Below are 16973 nucleotides of genomic sequence, written 5' to 3'. Positions count from 1 at the left end.
ATTCAAATTGGTTTTAAACAAGGCTGATCATAGTGCAATTTTCAGAACTCTAGAACCACCTACTTTTCATTCCTCTCAGAAGAGTATGCAGCATGGATGTGGAGAAAGATAAATAGGAGTGAAGAAAATAAAAAACTCTTCCTTAGAGTAACATTGAAGAGTAATACCGCCCTCTGCTGTCCACCAGCTGTCTAAGAGCTTTCCCAGCCTTACAGCCTTTCTTTAAGATCTTCTTACATTTACCATTCTGTATTCACCTGACGCCGGCAGGATGTATATCTCTATAAAAACGTTATCACTGCATTGCAACGTTACAACAGTATCGCTAGGTGACGTAAATACATCTGTAAGGAACATTGAAAGGATTCCGTTGCCATGGTGATGACGCTTATCAACGCAAAACGGTCGCGTACTAAGGGCATCCGCTACTTGCGCAGTTTATATTATTTAAGGTTAGTAATCGCTGTTTCCCACCTCCCCATTCCTAATATACGTCTTTGAAAATTCATAAATGTATTTGTAATGAATATTACAAACTGGAAGAGATAAATAGAGTGTAAATGTTGAGTATGTTGTCAGTATTTCATCTGGCTTCCCATGGTGCATCGCTTTATTTTGTCTAGTAGCTCAGGGAGATCTGACAGGAACACAGCCGACCGAGGCAAGCCGCTGGCAGCATCACCAACATGACCTGCAAGGTGGAGTGCGCTTAGCCGCTGCGGCTAGCCCGTTCAACCACTATTTATTGCGCTTTAGAAGCTTCTTGACGGCCACGTAATTTTTGGTGAAAGGTAAGCCGACATAAAAATTATTTAGGTAACGTTGGGCTGCCGGTTTCGGCGTCTTTAGCTTTCTAGCTAGGCTACATCAATAAAGGCGTAGTAGCTTAATTCACCTGCTCCAGCAGAGAAATTATTGCAGTAATTAAAACGTGACGATTAAACTGCAAAATACTGTCAGTATGAGCTTGCTTTGCGCATTTTATGCTTCAGACTTAGTTTTATGCCGTATTTGAAGTATTTAAAATATTCTTGTCTCAGTCAGTTCATTCGTGCGCAATGGTGCAAGGCAATAAATATCATGGGTTATGCCCTATTTTGTGGGTGGTGTCGCATTTTCAGAAACATCCAGAAAGCCAGTAAGCGTTTTTTCCTCATCGGCACCTTCGTTTTTGAGTACAGCAATTGTTGCAAGGGAAGATTTGTTGCTTCTGGCTTGTAACTAGCCTGTTTGCGGTTCCTTAAACCGGACAGCTCCTCCCTGAGTCGCAACACAACACAACACAACACAACACTGGGTGCAAGGACAGCCTTTGTGATGACCCCACCAAATGCGGTGATGACATCTTTGTGTTGTTATGAAGCAGCACGGCTAGGTTTTTTGTCGAGCTCTGATGCATTCTTTGATAACAAGAGTGAATGTCATAGCCTGACTGTTGCTTATTGAAAGTTTACGACACTGCTTGAGGGAAGCAACGATCCCCTGGCTGCTGCTGTCAGGAGCAGCAGAGGTATTGTATTCAGGGTGCTGTCCGCAATGCAGGTGCTGAAATGTAAAGTATCAGGGATGCCTGCCGACCTTCTGCCAGATATTTGTGTCATCATAGAGATACAAACAGTAATCGTTAGGGGACACACTCTCTCTTGTAAAATGATTTTGTTGCTGTTGTAATGGTCTGGTGTTAGGAATATGAGCAGGGCCGGCGCTAACTTTTATGGGCCCCAAATCAGAATTTGATTTGTGACCCCAAATCCAGGAAGGAAGGAAAGATAGATGGACAGATGTAAGGATTGGTTGAATGTAGATAGAACTAGGTTGCAGGTTGACTCTATATGAAATTTAGCAGCAATGCACATACTGACCAAATAAAAATTGGATTGTTAACATAACTTTAATAATGCAAATGTATTTGTGTGTATGATTGCTTAAATTTAAAATGAATTCGTATGAATTATTATCAAACATTCATTTACACTTATCTATAAATGTGATGTGTTGAGATCTATGTACTACGTAAGAAGTGAAACACTCTTGAGGTTCCCCTGCTGGCCTGGAAGTTGTAATGAGCTTTTTCTTACTGGTTCACACTGCAAGATTTTAAATTGTTGGCCGATTTTAAAAACAGAAGACACCCCACACGTGGCCATAAAAAAAAAAAAAAAAAAATCTGTGGTATAGTAGGTTTGGTCCTACAGTGTGTGATGTCCAGTCACACGGCAGGAACAACTCACCACACAGGAACACATTTCACTCATGAACATTCAGATGGCAAATTGGAACTTTGACAAAACTCCTCGAGATCAAACGTGAGTTCAGAGCTAACAAAGATGGCCATCTAGGACAACGTGATAGTTTCTAAAATATTTTTAAACAGAGAAAATATTAAAAAAAAGACGGTTCCCCGCCATGTTTTTATCACCTTGCTTTCTGATTGGCATAAAAATCTTGCAGCGTGAACAAGGCAATGGCTTGCTTATGCCTTAGACCAGATTTGAGCAGAAACCTTTGTAGGTTTTCCAAAAATACAAAGCTCGATACAGATACAACAGAACAGGAGAGGCAGTATATTTCCCAGTGAAATCTCTTAGAATGTATTTTGAACATTGTTGTGTAAAAACTTGAGCTTGATTACAGGAAGTTGCTACTAAGAATTTGTATTGGCTTAGCTACTATCTAATGTTTCATGCTGCTGTGATTCATGTATTGTTTATTATTTATATTCTCTTTTTGGGAAAATATTGATTAACAGAGGCAGCACCATCTGCAGGTATCAAATTAAAACAAGGTCTTACAAAGTTACTGTTCCAAAACCGCAAATATTTTCCTGCATACTGTTTGTGCTTTTTGAAGTCAGTTTTTGAGAAAGGTGAATTTGAATAATTTATGAGTTACAACAACAACATTTAATTTCCCTTTTGGGCTCAGTGAAGTATTTTTCAACTTGAATGTGTTACTGTGTGCTGCTGGTCAGCTGGCTGAAAGAAGTCTACAACAATTACCCTCGTTCACAAGTAAAACCATTAGCTGTTTGGAACTATTTATGATCACAAATAGACAAAGTAACGGTGTGTAGTCTAAAGAAGCAACACCCTTTACTGGTATTGCTTCAAAGTTTAGCCAGTGTTTATTCAATATTTTTGCAAATATCTGTGTAAAAGCCAAACTAACAATAAATAACTTAGATTTTGGCATGCTTTGTATCTATGTGCAGACGGTGCATTTGATTTGAGAATGTTACAGTAGGAGACTTGTGTTGGCTTAGGATAGTATCTTCTTCCCAATGTCTCTTGCTGCTGCAGCTCATGTATAATTCATCATTCTTCATCTCAGTTTGAAAAAAATACAGATGGGTGTATTTGTGCATGAAACAACAAAAATCAAAGGAGACCCAAACATGACGTTTGATTAACTTTATTGAAAGGATTAAGTTAATCTTAATCCTCTTTTCATATCCGCCATGCTGCAGTATGTTGTACGAGCTGTGTTGATAGTGAAGTTGTCTGAGGTCATGTCTTTGCGAGCGGAAAGCTTTCTGAGCTATTCTAGGAAAGAGCTGGGATGAGAGATATGCTTGCAGCACAGGGTTTACCGGAAGGACTTCACATTACTCATCAATAATAGATTATCCCCTCAGCCTTCATGACACACCGCTGGCTGTGTTTGTTCTAAACAGTCTGGGTTTTTTGGTGCTGGCACCGCCTCTTACTTTTCCCCATGAAAGTGAAAATGCTTGCGCAACCCGCTGAAACGAAGGAGCCCGCTCAGTCAGGTGTCTTAGGATGAATTATTCATATTCATGACCATATGAGATGGTCATGTAAGAGTGAAAAGCTCTGGGATATTTAATCGAAGCTCTTTCCTGTATGCAGAGAGATTGTGGGGGGGGCATACAGGGATCAATGTGCTGTTATCTGATGTGGGTGTCTCTCAGAGGGTGGAGATTGTTAGATTGAGTGATTATGTCTCTTTGTGGCCTGAAGGGTGGGGCATGACAAGGAAGGAAGAGGAGTTTTTTGTTGTTTTTTTTCCTTCAGGCTGACCTGCCGCACCCAGTGGGAGCATCGTATGAAGCTTGGTGTCTTTGGTAGTCATGGTATGGATACTGGAGGGTATATTTCATCTAATGAATCTAGGTTTGTTAAAAAAATCTCTTTATCATGATACATTTCTTAGAAAGTTATTGTCATTTTATCATAATTACGATATTGCCTCAAAATATTGGGATAAAACTTGCAGTATATCGCACAGATCCTAGTTTCTTCCAGTTTTATAAAGATCTACGTGAACATTCTAAAATAAATGTGATTTTTATTGTAGTAGAATGATGTCACTGTTTTACTAGCATAAAACAAAAGGATGACAAAGTGGAGAAGTAACTCCTGGGGGAAAAAAAATGCTGTGGAGCTTTTGACGCCCTCGTGGTTTGTAGGCTGAACTGTGACAAAGTTGGGTGTGGCTTGACACTTTCTGTTTTTGTGGGTTTAAGGTTCCAGGGGTGGTGAGGATCCAAACAGATATCGCCATGGCCTCGGCAAACGTAACTCTGGAGAATCAGCTGCACAGTGCTCAGAAAAACCTGCTTTTTCTGCAGCAGGACCATGCTAACACACTAAAGGGGCTACACGCAGAGATCCGCCGATTACAGCAGCAATGCACAGGTGAGCGCATGCATAATCAGCTTCTTGGTTCTCTGGTAAGTCAGTGTACTTCAGAGAATTTCAAACGCATAAAAGCTGAATTATCATGGCGGCAAAAAATCATTTAATGACCAAAACAAAGCACAACGTTCTCAAGCCTCAAAGCTTAGTTTGTGGGGAGAAATGTGTTAGACAGATACTTTGTTCCATGTTTCAACCTCATCTTTCTTTTTCACAGATTTGACATATGAGCTCACTGTGAGAAGCTCCGATCCATCAGGTAAGTCACTATTGCCCTGCATTATGCAGGTATTGCTAAAAAAAAAATGGAATTAGAACACAGGAAGGATTTTTTTTTAAAGTTACACTAGTTAATTTTTTTAAAGAAAAACATGCATGTCTTTACTAGCTGAAATTAAATCATTCTTAATCATGGATTATATTTTAGCTCATGCCAATAAACATCCAGCAAGTGAGAATTTCATCCTAATCCACTTCATTTGCTCTTGCCTCTCCTCTTTAAATCTGTCTGAAATTCTCTGCTCTTTTGTCCTGCTCTGCATCTTTAAGCACCTTTAATGTAGTTCAGCCATTATTTGAGATGCTAATTTAAAATGTTTATCTGCTACTCCCCGTTGTAAAAACAATATCCTATTGCCACGGTTACACACATTCACAACCTGTCTGAAAGTAAAAAACAAGACAAGTAAAAACAAAAATCCTTCTAAGTGCACAGCATCCAAAACCAGACATTCCACATATTGGAAGCGTCAAATTTAGCTAAGGACTTAGCATTTTATAAGGAATAGTGTAGTCATGCTAGCTATATTCATCTGTGCTAATGACTAATTTAAGATGTCAAAGAGATTTTAATTGCCTCTGCTCCAACTCTGAACAATTAATAATCATACATATTAGGAAGACCAGAAAAAAAAGTTTGCATGTTGTTCTTATCCCTGCCTGTGTGACTGGCTAAGATGGTCATCAGTGGATCAAAGCTTTTCGAAAAACTGGAGATTGTGAAATCTGAAGCAAAATGTTCGTTGCTATTTACAACATTCTATTTCCAATTAATTCTGTAGTCACTTTAATGTAAAAAAAAAGAAAAAAACGTCAGATAAATTGATGTGCGATTTCAAAATATTATGATGGCATCTAAGGGAGTGCTCCACTTTCCAACAGCAGCTACAGAGCAAACTCTGCACCACAGAGAGCTGTAAATGAATGTCACCTGCTGAAATAGCTTTCTCTGCCAGCTCTCTTCCCTGGTAACAAAATCTTTCCCAGGAAGCACTGCTCTGTGTGTCTGACTCACTGCTCCCCCAGCTGCCTCGTCCCTCTAAGCCATGATGCGATGAAGTCACATCCTCATCTGATTCACGCTCTGCTGGTGAAGGTGTCTTGAATATGAAGGGTGTCATGTGAGATCACGGTGTGACGATGTAGGCTTTTCGACAGAGCTGTGTCGGCTCAACATTGCTAAAGCCTCCAGTCTGACTCACCATCATGTTAGTGTGGGACATCTCTTAGATTGGAGTGCAGGAAATGAGATTATCCGTTGCAGCACTAATGCACAGCGTCCAACCTGCTCACTGCAGCTGCGCCAACTGGGCTTGACAAGCACCAGCCCCCCATGAAGGGAATCTGATACTCTTGTTTCCAACCACTCAATTTTTTAAATGCAAGACTCAGATCAGGAAATGAAAAGTGAGGTGAAAGTTTCTAAATGTTTGAATATAAAACAACAGTGATTTCAGCCCCTCCAGGATGTTATGATGGGTTATTTTGTGGTTGTTTTGCCCTAAAAATCACAATATTTTTGGCACCTTTTTCAAAAAGTTACGGGCAATGTTGCAATTTTTATAAGTTGCATTTTTGCTGTAACATAGCTGAAATCTTTGCGCATACCTTCCATTTCTTTCTCTTTTTTTTATCAAGTAATCTCTCCTTACGTGAGAAAACCCTGCATCATCGACCTGCTGCTGGCCGCTGCTCTAATGCCTCCTCTCTGGCTGTTTGCTCTTTCTATTGTGACAATAAAGATTTCCTTTAAGTATATGGAACCGATGAGCACAACTTGTGAACAGAAATTAAAGAGGATTGGGTTTATTCCTGGCATTAACTAACTACCAAGGATGTAAAACAGGGAACAAAGACATCAGTATTCTCGTTAACAAGCTTCATGTGACACACTGGCATTTATCAATCATCATTTAGCTAACAGTATCTGCATGCAGCATCATTACTCAACTCAATACAAGAAAAGCGGTTGACATGTCCCACGCGTTCCCATGACTGTATACCTAGTATAAGAAAACCTTATACAAAATGGTTTCTGCAAAAAAAAAAAAAAAAAAAAAAAAGGCAAATATTACCCTTTCACAGCTTTTATCTTACAAGTTGTGAATCAAGGGGTTAAATTAGAAGGGGGTGGAAGGGATTTGTAAAAATTCAGCCGAGTTGCAGTAATAATTTTTTTTTTTTTTTTTTTTTTTCAGAAAAAAAAAAATTAAGTAAAAAAAGCTTTAAGGTGATTGGTCAGAATTCACGGAAACGTTATGATAATCTGTAAAAATTCCAAGTTTACGCAAAATAGACTTGGAATAAGCCAAGCACAAAATTTGCTAATGATGATTGTAATTTGCATTAGAAGTTGACAGTACAGCATGTCGGTCGGCTGCAGTGAGGTGTTGCAGAGTCAGGTGGGAGCTGCAGTGTTGGAGATGAGAGCCAATAAAAGCTGTAATGTGAGACCAGAGCTCTCTGACCACTGCAAACGACTCTCCAAAGGATCCTGCTGTGTCTCTCTGTGCTGACAGACTGTCTGAACTTAATGCCTGAGTGTTTAGTCTAATGTGTTTTTTTCTTCTTCTTCTTGTCTATGTCTTATTTATATCACACATTTAACAGCTGTGATGTTGCTCATTACTGTTTGTGCAGACAGCAGCGAGGAACGATGCAGGGAGCTGCAAAGGAGGTGTGAGGAGCTGGAGGCCCAACTTAAAAAGAAGGAGGAGGAGAACACAGAGCTGCTCCGGGACCTGGAGCAAAAGAACGCCATGATTTCGGTCCTGGAAAACACCATCAAAGAGCGGGAGAAGAAGTACCTGGAGGAGCTTAAGATGAAGAGCCACAAGCTGGCCGTGTTGTCTGGGGAGCTGGAGCAGAGGGCAAGCACCATCGCTTACCTCACCTCGCAGCTTCACGCCACTAAGAAGAAGCTTTTGGCCGGAAGTTCCTCCGAGGCGAGTCCCAACGTCAGTCCCATCAGCTCCTACAAGCCGACACCTCCCCCCGCCAAGGACAGGCAGCCTGAAACCCCGCGTCGCCGGATGAAGAAGAGCCTCTCCCAGCCTCTTCACCCGGAGCTAACGGAGGTGTACCGCCTGGGCCCGGACGGCAGGCGGGTTGTCCTGCGAGAGCCGGTCGACGCCATGCCCGACCCGACGCCGTTCTTGCAGGCAGGCCGGGAGTCTCCCGACACGCAGCAGGTAGTGCGTGAGCGCCCCGCAGTCATCCCTCCCATCGCCTCCGACCGCTCCCCCATTCCTCGCCTGGGCGCCGCGGCCAGCCCCCGACACAGCCCGGCTCGGGAGCGCCAGCACAGGGCCCACGTGGGCGTGGCGCACCGCATCCCGCACGGCACCCCTCCCCTCGCCCCGCCGCAGGCCGAGCTGGAGACGCTGGCAGTGGATCAGGTCAACGAGGACAAGGTTCTGCAGAAGCGCTCGGAAGCCGATAGGACAGTTTAACACTGCAATGCTGCACCTGCGCATTAACACAGATGCACATCTAGGGCCAGATGCATAAAACTCTGGTTTTACGACTAAAAGGAGCGTGACCACAAAGGCAAAAATGTGTTTATGCATTCTGTTTGCCATATTTATAAAGAGTGCCTTGCAGAGGTATTCATACTGCTTGAACTTTTTCAGATTTGATCACGTCATAACCGCTAACTTCAGTGTGTTTTAGCTGGATTTCTGCCGCTAAAGCAGTGCATAACTTTAGGAAAATGATACATGGCTTTTTAAAAGTGTTTTCTAAATATTCTGAACAGTGTGGTTAATAGTATTAACCACACTGTTCCCAAAAAAACTCCCAATGGGTTTTTTTTTGTACTATTCACATGCTCTCATACTTTGCTCAACCTTATGCTTCATTCATTGCAGCCTTTAATAGGGACAATTCCTTATCACCCACCACAGCATGATATTGCCACCACCATGTTTAACCCTTGAAGTGGTGTGTTCAGGTTGTGCTGTTTTTCTGCAATACATCAGTGTTTTTGCATGTCGAAAGTTCAGTTTTTGTCTGTTTTGTCGCCTTCCTGCAACAAAATGAATGAATATTGTATATTTTTAAAGAGATTAATTTGCACACGGGGAACTCTGCTTGGTCTGGATTTGATTTAGGGGTGTCCGAGTATAGAGAGCCGAATACATATGCATGTAACGGTTTTTGTTGTTTTTAGAAACCGACTATCATTTTCCTTCCCCTGCGCAATGGGGCAGAAATTTTTGTTGACCTATTGCATAAAATTCAATACAATACACCGAAGTTTGTGATTTTACTGTAAAATGTAAAAAAAAAAGAAATAGTTCAAGGCATATGAATACCTTTATCAGGCACTGCGGGATGTGCTTCTGTCAGTACATTCAAATCATTTTGAAATTTTACACTCATGCACTTCCTTCATACTTTAACCCCATTTCTGGCTTAAAGTATGGAGGAAATGTGTTTAGTCTCGGCTGTGAGCCCATGAACACAACAAAGCCTGAATCAAAATTTGTTACATATGCAACTCCACTTTCTAAGTTCAAAGCAACGAACCTCGACGGAAGGAAAATAGAAACAGTATTGCACATGTGGGGCTTTAAAGCACACAAGCCTACATATCATCCTCTGCAAGAAGCGAAAGCAGCAAAAATAATGGTTCTATTAAAGTCTTACCAAGGTCTTCCAACTCCTCCAGATGAGCCTGCTTGTTTTATTTTACCTCAAATTCTGTTTTTGTGGTTTTAGTTGAATATCTCTCACACTGCACATTGCTCTTACATACATACACATCCAATGTGTAGAGAAGGGTACATGCATTGTGTTTGAGTTTTGCACTATTTATGCATCTGACCCTAGCATATACACACTTGCTTACACTGCAAGAACAGCGAAGAGCCTGAACCACTGTGCAGCCTGCTTTGTACGCAACACAACGGTATCAACAAAAGCGTCATTTTGTGGTACTCCATGAGGACCTTTAAGTTTTCTTCTTCTACGGTTGAAATGGACTACTGTAAAGCACGCCAAATGAGTTTTATTAATCTCCCAATGAGTTGTTTGTGTTTTTTCTTTTTGTACTATTCACATCTTGACCTTTTTGCTTCGACCTGTCGGATCTGTTTTATGTGGTGCAAACAACCAACTCTCAGCCAAATATCTGCGTCAGTGCCTGCTTAACCGGCCTAGTCGTGCTCAAGCTGTGAAACGTAGTCATGGCTAGAAGTCACCTTTACATATCTGGAGTACAGAGGAGGTAGCAGCAGTCTATATAGCAAGACGTCAGCAGCAGCTTCGTAGGATAGAGGTGACGTAATAACACTGCTGCTCCGTAAATATCTTTTTTTATTCGGTATCTGTGTACTCACGTGACCGTAGGTAGAAGCTGCGATGTGTGTAACTGAAATCAAATGTGTCGGTTATCGAGTTGAAGCTTTTCCTTTGCTTCGCAGAATGGAGCAGCGCTGGACATATTTTAATGCAATATGGATATTTATATCTATCTATATATATATATCTATATATATGTATGTAAGTAGGGAGTGTTTCTGCGTGTGTGAGCGAGGAGAGCGCGAGCATGTCTGAGGAAAGATGACAGGATTTTGTTTAGGTTTGAACAATATTCATTAATGCTTTTTGTCGTACAAGGGCATTTTTAAAACAGTGCTGGATATTGTGATATTACCAACTGTACTTTTTAAAAGGCTGTCGATTTGTAATGAGTTGTTTTTTTAATTTATTGTTTGTTAATGACCCAGCAGGAAAAAGAAGAAAGAAAAAAAAAGAAAATCAACAACCCTGATGCACTCTGTACCTTTCACACCACCACAATAATGGTAATTAAATCTCTTAATAGCCTGCTTTTCACAATAAAATCACTTATCATTAAAGAAATCAAATCATTATATTACTGCCATGCTTTTGTTTTTGGTTCGGTTACTTGGTTCGAATGAATGTCAGAAAAGCTGGAGGAAAGGTCACTTTACTGGGCCAGGTTTGTTTGTCAACAGCGGTGCCCCTAAGATGAGGTAAGGGGGAAATGTCACAAAAATATTTATTTTTTGTAATTTTTATCATGAATAGTGACACATCTGATGAGTTGCCATTTTGAACTCGGGATCGCCATTTGTTCTTCAGCATGAATTTAAACTGACATCTTGTCACGCTATTACAGTTAGATGACTATTAGATTACCAAACTTAATCAAAAGAAGAAACCCAAGACAGTGGATTTTATCTTGAAAAGAACAGAAGTTGCCATGGCGCAGAGGAGTCACCTTAAAACTATTTTGTCGGACATTGTCAGACATTTTGAAACGATCAAATGAGAAGAGGATTCACAATGTTGTCTAATAGGTCAGTGTTGCTAGGATGAGTGTAGACCAACAGGGTTTTTTATCTTTTATTGATCTAACGCAAATACGCCTTAAGACAAGTGATTAAAATAAATTTTATTTTTTGACAAACATATTTGGTTAAACTCACTTTAGGCATTCTTTTCCATCCTTTCAGGTACATCTCAACAATAAACTTGGTTATGATAAATCATTTGGCATGACTTTCTGTTACACAACTTCGTCTCTATACCTCAGAAGGCCACTGTCACAAACTTTACACAACGGTCTATGACGAGCATCCACGTATAATCGTTAAACACAGGACAAACCATTTGTACGGTTCTCTTAACCGGTTTAAAAGCATTCCCGCTGGAGCCAAAGGGTTATTCAAATTACGACAGCAAGCGAGTTAAAACGTAGATCTGCAGATTTGTTGGAAAGTCCAGATTGGCATGCCTCTTCTGTACTTGTATTTATTAAAGGAAGTAAAGTGCTTTGTTTTGAGTTGGATGTTGATGAAAATCACTGAGCGGCCTCTGCTCTCCTATGTGGTGACGTTGCCTTCCTCTGTGGAGATCCTGGAAACAAAGACAGTTGACCGACATGTCGTCTGGAACGGCTGAAAGACGGGAAGAACTGAAGGAAACTGAAGGTGCGCACCTGTTTCTGATAAGGTTAACCGATTCAGCTCTTCCTCTAGCGCGTCAGCGGTAACATGCAAGTGGCCGCGGGGTTCGTCAGGCAGAGAACTGAGGATCTGCTCAGCGGTGGGACCCAGGCGGTTCGTCGGGACTGCAGGTAGACCTGATGTGTTCACATCTGGCTCTGACTCATCCAGCAACGCTTTCAGCTCCTTCTCCAACTCATCCATGTCTTCATCTACTGACAAAACGCATAATACGTCAACAAACTGATCACTCGGTATTATTCTTATCGTGTAGAAGTAATGGGGGATTGATTGCAAAGCATATGCAAGTTCTATTTTTTATTTTTTTTTGCAAAAAAAAGCACAAGACGCTACAAAGGTCCAAATTCATGAAATTTCACCACCTGGAGGATTATTATATTCTGCAAGTTATGCTTAAAAATATGAAACTGTATGCTACCGACACATAAACAACAAAAAAATTACAAAAAAAGATGGCATTTATAATTGGGGAGGATCAGAAGTAAAAAATAAAACAAAGTCAGAACTAAACAAAAGGAACAATCCATCTAAAGAAACTACAGAGACTATACATTTTTACTTTTAAGAAAATATTATATGTTATAGTAAATGTACTTTTGAGAGAAACCTTTGTTTACATTTACATGTGACATGATCCTATTATGCTAAAAATGAATAAAATAAATAATAAAAAAGAAAATGAAACCGAATAGGAACAGAACGACTTACCTGCAGCAGCTACACCACTGGAAATGGTTTGATTCACCTCATCTTGCGTGTCGCATAACTGTTAATATGGAACAGGAGCCCATAAAAAAAAATGATAAAAATCTAATAAATAATCAAAATATACAAGTTCCTGTCTTAACGACGACTGCGTACCTCCTGGATCTGATCCACCAGGCTCTCGGCGCGCTCCACAGTCACATCTTTAAGCGACATCCTCAGAGCAGACATTCCAGCCTGGTAGGCCTGCATAACCTGCACACACACCAGAACACACTCTTTAACCACTGAAGGAAAACTTAGACATGTGGATGTCTAAGATTTAAGGGCCTTCATACCATCTTATCGGTTTGCGACTGCGCTATTCGTTCCAGGATTCCCCTGATGGTCTCCAGCTTGGCGAACAAGCTGTCTGCTCTCTTCTCCACTCTCTTCCGGCCCCTCAAACACCTCAGCGCCTTGGAGACAGAAATTCAACTTGAACGGCTGCTGTGATTTCGAAGGTCGAGTCTTAAAGTTTCTGTTTATAATGACCTGTGTTTTCTTCCCGTCTCGCAGCAGAATTTTTGCTTCCTCTTTGCACCTGGAAATCATTTTTAAGAGTGCAATTTAGTAAAAAAAAAAAAATGTAGAGATAAATTACTAATGCACCAAACCTGTGGCTCTTTGCACACATATTGGTACCTGTAAGATGCACAGGAATACTTCAAAGCTTTGAATTTATCATTGCGGTAGAATAATCCTGCAGTGAAAATGTTGAAAACTCCCCTCCCCCCAAAAAGCAACTTTTGTTTTTTTTCCTGAAGATTAATTGCTTAATCATCAGAATCATTAATAAAATAATCAACTGTTGAAATTATCTCTAGTTGCCGCACTAAAAAATACAGGAATAAAGACTGAGCTTTTTCACAACAATCACTTCTGATAAGTCTGTTGTAAAATGAAGGATGAACATGTGGAAAAGCAAATTATGCTCAGTGTTAAGTCTGATGGTGGACCTGCGATGCTGTGGGACACTTTTCTTTGCAAAAGCCTCAGCAAAGTACAAATATATTTGATTTAATTACTGGATTACAAAAACATGTCTTCTAACATGTGATTTGTTTTCTCAGGGCAATTTAAAGGCTGTTTGTTTTTTTTCAGTATTTTTTATTGTGAAATTAAGTTAAACAAGCATCCCAATCTAACCCTCTGCATTTGGCTCTCTTGAACTAAAGTAATTCGCACTTCTAATACAAGAACTAGACGTCAAACAGGAATGTTCATGTCTAAGATCAACCTGTCAGCCTCCAGGCTCAGTTTCTGCACACGCTCTTCCAGAAGTTTCTCACTGCGCTGCAGCTGGTAGATCCCGATGTCTATGTCACTAACCAGAGACACACGATCCTGTCCCAGCTGGCAAAACTTCACAATCTGGAGAACAGATGAAATCAGGTACGTCTTCATGACTCGTACTTGTGTTGTATTTTAAAACTTTTTAGTTGCCTTTGATCAGAGCTGCACAACATATGAAACACAATGTTCTGTTACCGCAAATTACAAAGAACTACCTAGATTGCAGTAAGTGTTGGCTAATTATTGACTGCTACTCATTCAGACTGTTTATTTCTGTTCTGGTGCCACTTGTTGCAAAGAGTTCCTGAGAGTAAATAGCTCATTTTAAATAATTAAAAGAAACAGAAATATTGACCATCTGTGTTCTGCTATCGACCTAAAACAGAAAGATAATCATCACATCACCGTGGTGACATTCTTGAATCATGTTTTCCTAACATTGTGCAGCCCCAACAGTGATTATATTCTGTTTTACCTTCTCTCCCTCGTGCAAGGAAACTGTGACCTGCTTGTCCTTCTGCAGCTGCAGCAGAGCCATGCACAGGGTGCTTTCATCAGCGCAGATGTTGGAGGAGAGAGTGCACAGCTCTTGAAACGAGATGATGGAGCAGCTTGAAAAGTCACTGCTTCGGTAGGCCTTTAGCAGTTCCGCGGCTTTCTCCTGAAAAAGAAGACGAACGAAGTTGTATCGCCACATCTTGCGCCGAAATAGGAAACCACCCAGTACAGCTGCATCTTAAAACCAATCTGACTGTGCAGTAGATGCAGTGTCCTTATGAAAGTATTCCCAACCCTTTTCTTCAAGACGGAAAAAAAAACAACTCAATTTTATTAGGAATTTATGCAAGAGATCAACACACAAGACGAAAATGTCATACATTTGTACCCTGCACATTTACTCTGATAACCCAAATAAAATCCAATGGGAGATAGGGACCGACTACACATGCATGCCACACTTTTCAGAGTTCTTTTTTCTAGTTTGTGGTTGGAATGTGTCAAATTAAGCAGAAGTTAAAGCGTTACGCAAAGGACTGTATCTTCTAGCTGAAATTCAACCTATGGAAACAACAAGAGCATGGCAAACCTTTACTAGCTCGATAACAACGAAAGACTCCTCCAGAGGAACTCTGTTGCTGCCCAGAAGCGTGGAGAAGGTCCACTTGAGTGGCTTCACCAGCAGCATCCCCACACTCCAGGAAACCCACCCACAGTCCACGCTGGCGGCGAACTCAGACTCTCTTTGGATCTTCCCACACCTGACCGAGAGGAACACACAGAGAAAGAGAGACAGTTAACATGACTGACAATAATACTGACAAGCACCGACACGCCCACAGTTACCTGGCCATAGTCTGGATTACAGTCGAAAGGCCCAGCGGTGTTTTCTCTTTCCTTTGGAAGGTTTTGTTGAGGTCCTGTAGGTTGACAATCACGGAGCCGCGCCGTCTGCAGCTCCGCGTGATGAGAGCTGTCCAGAAGTCCATCTTGCTGTCCCAGTCCGTGGTGTTCACATCCCGGTTCTCCTTGAACTCGGAGAACATAAAGTTCATCCGCTCGTCGTCGTTCCACTCAGGTGGCAGGTTCATTTCCGAAGTGGTAGACATTTTATGAAGCCCGCACTGAAAAGGTTCTGGTTCGCCACTTAAAGCACTTCGTCACGTAACTTGGTTGCGAGGATAGCAAGGTTTAACACTGGCAACAGTGAACTCGAGAGAGAAGGCTAATATTAGCAGCTACTGCTAGACAACATGTAGGTTCACACATCTTTTGTCAAAAGAAAATTACAGCTCAGTTGTTCAAAATCAACTGTCAGGGACTTTCACTTCGCCACGGTGTTGTAAACTCATGCTAACACTGAGCTAGCTTTTACATATCAACAAAAAATTATTGTGTGTGTTTATTATTCACACCAAGACGGGGAAGCGGCGGCTTTCCCTCTGCTCTTGACACGAGGTTACCGCCCACCCAGAGATGCGCTGTAGAGTAAAGAAAACGCACCCAGCATTTTGCTCAGGAACTTCACAGTTGAAACGTTTGTACGCAAGAGGTCAATGATTTTTCTCGGAAATAGTAACTGTAAGCATGAGGGCCTGAAAACTGTGGAAGCATAGAGCTACCACCCCACCAAAAGAATAATATAGAGATATGTTACATAATAATATTGTTTTTGTGATAGTTTACCATTTGAACAAGAGGTGCGTAGTAACTAGTTACATTCACTTGAGAAACTTTGGAGAAGATGTTGCGGAGTTGTTTTTCTACACCACATGTTGTTTTTTTCTTACGTAATGTTATTATGAATAATCTCTACTATTACTTTATTTCTGGATACTCTATCAACTGAGTAACTTCACTGGATGAAGAACAAACATGTTTTAGCCAAAAATGTACCAGACATAGAGACACACCAGTTTATGTTTAAATGAAACATCTTGTTTGGACCCAAGATTCATTGTTCTAATATTGTTTTCTATCTTTTGAACCTATTATTATGAACATATTAATTTCAATTGGAAGCACTTTACCCTGGTCTACATCACCTACTACTACTGGTTTCATATGTAGTAGGTGAAACCAAGATAAGATATTGATATCAATATCTGTGAGATATTGGTTTCGTATGTTTTATAGTGAAATAGAAAATAAGTGTTTCTGCCTGAGTTTGTTATCTGGTAATTATCTTATTTATGTATATTTATTTTGCAAATTAATCTTTAAAATACCAGAAATTGGACATATATCATCAAGTAGATGATATTTTTCATCTACCTGATGAAATTTTTTAATATCAAAATACATGTTCTGATCAAATACTCAGTACTCAAATAACCTTAGTTTCTTGAACTGCTACTTTTTACTTTTACTTGAGTAATAATATACTGAATCAGGGACCTTATAACTTGGGTACAATTTCTGGGTATTCTACCACAATATGACACTGTTTTCTTTTGCTGCTATTCCATAAAAATATTCACTAATTAAATACAGTTAGACT

General features: G+C 40.5%; 2 protein-coding genes across 5 annotated transcripts; one reads left to right on the top strand and one right to left on the bottom strand.

Moving 5' to 3' along the window:
- Positions 1 to 369: 369 nt before the first annotated feature.
- ccdc92 (coiled-coil domain containing 92) lies at positions 370 to 10816 on the top strand. 3 transcript variants are annotated; one of them, XM_044111351.1, is made up of 5 exons: positions 370 to 452; positions 627 to 791; positions 4487 to 4658; positions 4876 to 4917; positions 7578 to 10816. In XM_044111351.1, the coding sequence occupies exons 3-5, from the start codon at positions 4523 to 4525 to the stop codon at positions 8387 to 8389; spliced, it is 990 nt and encodes a 329-aa protein (XP_043967286.1). In that variant the 5' UTR covers positions 370 to 452; positions 627 to 791; positions 4487 to 4522; the 3' UTR covers positions 8390 to 10816. The 3 variants fall into 3 exon arrangements, with proteins under 3 accessions (XP_043967286.1, XP_043967287.1, XP_043967288.1); XM_044111352.1 differs by having other exon boundaries at positions 372 to 452; positions 624 to 791; XM_044111353.1 differs by lacking the exons at positions 370 to 452; positions 627 to 791 and adding an exon at positions 4028 to 4133.
- Positions 10817 to 11346: 530 nt separating this feature from the next.
- chmp7 (charged multivesicular body protein 7) lies at positions 11347 to 15866 on the bottom strand. 2 transcript variants are annotated; one of them, XM_044111349.1, is made up of 10 exons: positions 15320 to 15866; positions 15063 to 15234; positions 14451 to 14636; positions 13920 to 14053; positions 13175 to 13223; positions 12979 to 13098; positions 12797 to 12895; positions 12644 to 12701; positions 11908 to 12129; positions 11347 to 11825 (listed from the first exon to the last, which is right to left on the bottom strand). In XM_044111349.1, exons 1-10 carry the CDS (start codon positions 15580 to 15582, stop codon positions 11770 to 11772), a joined length of 1359 nt encoding a protein of 452 aa, XP_043967284.1. In that variant the 5' UTR covers positions 15583 to 15866; the 3' UTR covers positions 11347 to 11769. The 2 variants fall into 2 exon arrangements, with proteins under 2 accessions (XP_043967284.1, XP_043967285.1); XM_044111350.1 differs by having other exon boundaries at positions 11908 to 12126.
- Positions 15867 to 16973: the final 1107 nt, after the last annotated feature.

The sequence above is a fragment of the Gambusia affinis genome, linkage group LG03 (genome assembly GCF_019740435.1).
Source record: "Gambusia affinis linkage group LG03, SWU_Gaff_1.0, whole genome shotgun sequence".
Classification (NCBI taxonomy): Eukaryota; Metazoa; Chordata; class Actinopteri; order Cyprinodontiformes; family Poeciliidae; genus Gambusia; species Gambusia affinis.
Note: the sequence above shows the minus strand (reverse complement) of the source record. Positions and strands in the feature narration are given on the sequence as shown.